The following is a 5,429-nucleotide window of genomic DNA, read 5'->3' on the forward strand; positions in this document are numbered from 1 at the left end:
CTTTGTCCCCACCTGTCATCACTGCCTCCAGTTCTCTGCTCTGCCTGGGGCCTGGGGACACTTTCTCAGTCGTGTCCCTCAGTGGGACCCATTAAAAGTCCAAGAAAGTTTAGAGCTGGATTCTGATTTGGAGTTCTGGAGAGGTTTCTTCAGCTCCCTCTCAGGGACTGATGTTCAGGGCCTGAGCACAAAGCCCCAGAGGCTCATTAAAGTCCTTGTGCTGTGTCTGTGCTGCTCGGCTGAGCTGGGCTCCTGGCACAGAGGCAGCTCCTGGTAAGCAAGAAGAGCTTCAAAAGCACATTTCTCTTGATGAGCAGCTCTTCTGCCATCCCAGCAGGGCTGGGGCACTGCCTGCAGCCGGCCCGGGCACAGCACAGAGGCACAGAGAGCTTCAATCAGTCAGGGCTGGGAAGGTGCTGAGAAGTGCCTGGGGCAGAATCTCTGCCAGCCCTTGGCAAAGGAACCTCTGGCTGCAGGACAATGCAGCTGCAGCTCCTGGAGTGATCTCCTCAAGCTGGAACTTCCAAATGCCTACAGACCCTGTGAGTACATTCTCCAATTGTCTCTTGTGCAGAGCAGCCAGGGGAGCCCAGAGCTGTCCTGCAGAGCAGGGTCCTGCACCCCAGGGCACTGTGCTAGGGCAGGGACTCTGCTGCCTGCCAGGGACAGCTCTCAGCCAGCCCTGGCAGCTGCTCCCAGCACTGGGGGACAAGATCTGGGTGGGAGGAGATAGCTGGTAAGGCTTAGAAGTGTTCTCCTTGTGTGGGGAGGATGCTGCATTGTTCAGGACTGCTCCCAACATGGCATTAAACTGCAGAACATTTGAGAATAAAATATGCAGGGAGCACAGCAAGGCAGGGGCTGCATAAAAGGGAAAATCCTGCTTTTTATTCTACCACTCTGGGTTGCCTGGGTGGGAAGTTGCACATAGATATTAATCTCTCAGTTCACATTTAAAAAAAAAAGTTATCTCGGATGTGAACAAACCAGACGCTGACGAAAATCAGCAGAGGGCACCTCACAGGCAGCATCAGTGTCACTTTTCCAGCCTCCTCAGGGTTGTTCTGACATTGCCATCAGAGCCTGCAGAGCCAAAGCTGCCCCTGGGCAGTGCCTGAGCTGGGAGGGCTCCGCAGGGCAGAGCTGAGCCCCCAGGGCTGGGCTGGGCTCTGGCAGCACTGGCAGGGCCCAGCCCTGGGCACAGGGAAGCAGCTGCTGGCAGGGACAGCTCCAGGCAGCAGAGTCCTGGGCAGGCAGTGGGGGGAAAGTGCTCCCAAGGTGTGCTGGGATACTTAAAGTCCTCTCCAAACCCAACTATTCCATAATTACTTTTCGTACAGATCCCCATGCCAAGACACCATAGGAAATGTCCAACAGCAGCTCCATCAGGCACTTCCTCCTGCTGGCACTGGCAGACACACGGCAGCTGCAGCTCCTGCACTTCTGCCTCTTGCTGGGCATCTCCCTGGCTGCCCTCCTGGGCAACGGCCTCATCATCAGCGCCGTAGCCTGCGGCCACCACCTGCACACGCCCATGTTCTTCTTCCTGCTCAACCTGGCCCTCAGCGACCTTGGCTCCATCTGCACCACTGTCCCCAAAGCCATGCACAATTCCCTCTGGGACACCAGGGACATCTCCTACACAGGATGTGCTGCTCAGCTCTTTTTCTTTCTGTTCTTCATCTCAGCAGAGCTTTTCCTCCTGACCATCATGTGCTATGACCGCTATGTGTCCATCTGCAAACCCCTGCACTATGGGACCCTCCTGGGCAGCAGAGCTTGTGCCCACATGGCAGCAGCTGCCTGGGCAACTGCCTTTCTCTATTCATTGCTGCATACGGCCAATACATTTTCCCTGCCCCTGTGCCATGGCAATGCCCTGGGCCAGTTCTTCTGTGAAATTCCTCAGATCCTCAAGCTCTCCTGCTCCAAATCCTATCTCAGGGAACTTGGGCTTCTTGTTTTCTCCATCTGTTTAACACTTGGTTGTTTTGTGTTCATTGTTTTCTCCTATGTGCAGATCTTCAGGGCTGTGCTGAGGATCCCTTCTGAGCAGGGACGGCACAAAGCCTTTGCCACCTGCCTCCCTCACCTAGCTGTGGTCTCTCTATTTGTCAGCACTGGCATTTTTACCTACCTGAAGCCCCTCTCCATGTCCTCCACATCCCTGGATCTGACCCTGTCAGTTCTGTATTCGGTGGTGCCTCCAGCCCTGAATCCCCTCATTTACAGCCTGAGGAACAAGGAGCTCAAGGCTGCAGTGAGGAGACAAATGACTGGATGCTTTCAGGAGCAATAAACTGCTGGCCAATTTCTACAAATCACTTGTAATAAAAGTTACCTTTGATAATTCTTGTCGTTTTCATTTTGAAAGTTTTTGTCTGTGTTTTAGTTTCTTAATCATCTCCACAAAGAAATGCCAATGTTTGTGTAATTTTTTTTTTTTCTCTGCACCTCCCCTGTGGCCACAGACTGTGTCAATGAGGGGCTGCACTCTTGGTGGCTTTAAATGAACTAAAGGATCTCTCAGCAGAGTTTTCTGCAGTGATGCCCTTTTGTTGCCTTCTCTGGAGCTGCAGCAGCAATGTCTGTGCAGAGCTGGGGGCAGATCAGGGCTGGCCCAGCAGCTGTGCCCAGCAGCAGCAGCAGCACTTGGTGTTGCCAGTGCTGCTGCCGTGGCCCTGCCCCGCTGCCCTGGTGGCCCTGGTGTTGCTGCAGGGCCTGAGTGCTCTCAGGGCCGGGCACAGCCCTGGGGGTGGCAGTGCCAGGGCTGCAGCAGGGACAGGCCATGGGCACTGCTGGGGCAGCGCTGACGCCTCAGGCCAGGGCCTGGGGGCTCCAGGATCCTTGCCCAGGCTCTCTCAAGAACACACCCAGGCCAATGCTCGGCACAGAAAAGCCACATGAGCAGCCCCAGGCTGGCCGTGGGCAGGCTGGGGGCAAAGAGCATGGCTGGGGCTCTGCAAGGGCCCTGGGGCAGACGGGAAGGAGCAGCAGAGCAGGGGCTGATCCATCCCCATTGCGCTGCACAGCCCAGGGCAGCGTCCCAGAGCGTCCTCATGGAGCTGCCAACAACATCCCCTCTCTGCAGCCCTGGCCTCTCCCCCAGCTCACACAGGTGCCCCATCCTTGCAGACACAGACACGGCAGCACTGGCTCAGCAGCCCGTTTGCATTGCACACAGTGGGTGGGAGTGATTTGCGGAGAAAAGAAGAAACTTCACAACTTTATAAAAGTTGTAAAGCTCGGTATGTTTATTTACGGCACCGGACACATGCAGAGAAAACTCTCCACAAAAGGCATGCGTACCTCTGAGAACTTCAGGTCTCTTTTTATCCCCCTCTCAAATACATATACGTACAATTTCACAAAAAATTCATACTTATTCATTTTTATGGGTTTCTTGTGACTTTTACCACTAGTTCCTTTTTATCAGAAAGAATTCCGAGGTCAGGCTGACTTGCCTTTACAGCAGTCCCTGTCTCTCTCTATCATCTTTTGTCTCCCCCCCTTTATCTCTGTCCTTCGCTGAAGTAACTTCACTGAGCTTAGGCCTTGCAGCCTGGCTAAATAACTACAATTTCTAACCACAGGCTCAACTCAAAAATGTACATTTCACCTAAATTAAAATTTATTTCTATCCTGCAAAATTTTCACTTTGCTTCAGGAGCACCCCCATGCTGTTGGTGTGGGGACATGAACCTGAGGAAGCACAAATGCCATCAGCCCCTCAGGCCAGCAAGGGCTGGGGGACACAAGGGAAACTACTCAGCTTTTTCCTGGCCTCTGCAGTCAGCCAGAAAGCTTGTTCCCATCAGCTGGGAGTTTCCTGTCCCACGCAGAGGCCATTGGTCAGAGCCAGGGCTGCCTGGCAGCCACCTCTAACATGCCTTGACCGTTTCCTTTGCTTCCCCTTTGCCTTATTTAGTCTTCCTGCTACAAATTTCTTTCTCTTGCCCACCCCTGTCCCCTCCCCTGCCGACAGCCCATCTCTGTTTGCCCTTTCCTCTCTGGCCCCAATCCCCATTGCAGTTCCTGACTTGGCACCATGGGAACGTCCCTTGGGGAGCAGGATCATCCTACAAGTGCTGCAGGAATTGTCTGCAGGCTCCTGCAGTGCCTGGTGCTGCTCCCTTGCCAGAGGCACCCCAGGCCAGGGGGGCACATCTGGGCTGCTGTGCCTGGCTCTGGGGCTCCGTGTTCTGGGCTGTGAGGAGGAGCTGCAGAGGCTCTGCAGGACTGACAGGATGGGCTTTGGGGCTGGCAGGAGAAGCTGAGGGACCTGGGCTGCTGGAGCTTCTGAAGAGAAGGCCCAGGGCTCCTCCTGCCACTGCTCCAAGGGTGGTTTCAGAGAATCCCAGGATTAGCAAGTGTGGAAAAGACATTGGAGATCATCAAGTCCAACATGTGCCCTGACACCACCTTGTCTCCCCTGAGCCTCCATCAGGATAAACAACCCCAGCTCCCTCTGCCGCTCCTCACAGGACTTGTGCTCCAGAGCCCTCACCAGCCTTCTTGCCCTTCTCTGGACACAATCCAGCCCCCTCATCAGCCTTCTTGCCCTTCTCTGGACACACTCCAGCCCCTCCATGTCCTTCCTAAATTGGGGCCTCAGAACTGGACACAGCACTCGAGATGCTGCCCAAGCAGTGCTGAGCACAGGGGAAGAATCCCTGCCCTGCTCCTGCTGGCCATACCATTCCTGATCCATAGGAGTGCCAGGTGTTGGATGAGGGAAATGGTTGTGGTTGTTAATTTTTGGGGTGTTGGGAGGGTCCCCTGGATGATGTAAGAGGTGAGAATTGACTCCAAGTTCTCAGAAGGGTGATATATGTTATGTTATGTTATGTTATGTTATGTTATGTTATGTTATGTTATGCTATATATAGTATATTTATTATATTTTATGAAAAGGATATATTAAAACTATACTAAAGAAAGAGAAAGGAGATATCAGAAGGCTGAAAAACAATTACAATAAATACCCCGTGACTGACAAGAGTCCTGACACAGCTAGACTGGGATTGGTTATTAAATAAAAACAATTCACATGGAACTAATCAAAGATGCAGCTGCTGGTAAGCAACCTCCAAACAACATTCCAAGCAATCAGATAATTATTTTTACTTTTCATTTCTTAGGCCTCTCAGGTTCTCAGGAGAAAAATTGTGGCAAAAGGTTTTTTCACATAATAAGACAGTGACAATTGGTGGCAAAGGGATGGGGACAAATTGTTATTTATTGCAAGCCATGAAGGGTCTTGATATCTGTTCCGACTGTATTAGAAGGGACTAGGGGTATATATCAATTGGGCACTGCTGATATCTATCTATAAACAGGAAAAGATAACTAAACAGGACAAAACAATTAAAACAGTTATCCCTTCATGGCAGAGCTTGCAGGGAGCTGGGCTCAGAGAGGCTGGCCCA

General features: G+C 52.5%; 1 protein-coding gene across 1 annotated transcript; it reads left to right on the forward strand.

Moving 5' to 3' along the window:
* Positions 1–1,348: 1,348 nt before the first annotated feature.
* LOC141725564 (olfactory receptor 14A16-like) lies at positions 1,349–2,299 on the forward strand. The gene has a single exon (XM_074529453.1). The coding sequence runs from the start codon at positions 1,367–1,369 to the stop codon at positions 2,297–2,299; it is 933 nt and encodes a 310-aa protein (XP_074385554.1). The 5' UTR covers positions 1,349–1,366.
* Positions 2,300–5,429: the final 3,130 nt, after the last annotated feature.

The sequence above is a fragment of the Zonotrichia albicollis genome, chromosome 30 (genome assembly GCF_047830755.1).
Source record: "Zonotrichia albicollis isolate bZonAlb1 chromosome 30, bZonAlb1.hap1, whole genome shotgun sequence".
Lineage (NCBI taxonomy): Eukaryota > Metazoa > Chordata > Aves > Passeriformes > Passerellidae > Zonotrichia > Zonotrichia albicollis.

What these genes read in the sequence shown, in the direction of transcription:
- LOC141725564 (XM_074529453.1), top strand. Translation starts at nt 1,367, where the DNA reads ATGTCCAACAGCAGCTCCATCAGGCACTTCCTCCTGCTGGCACTGGCA.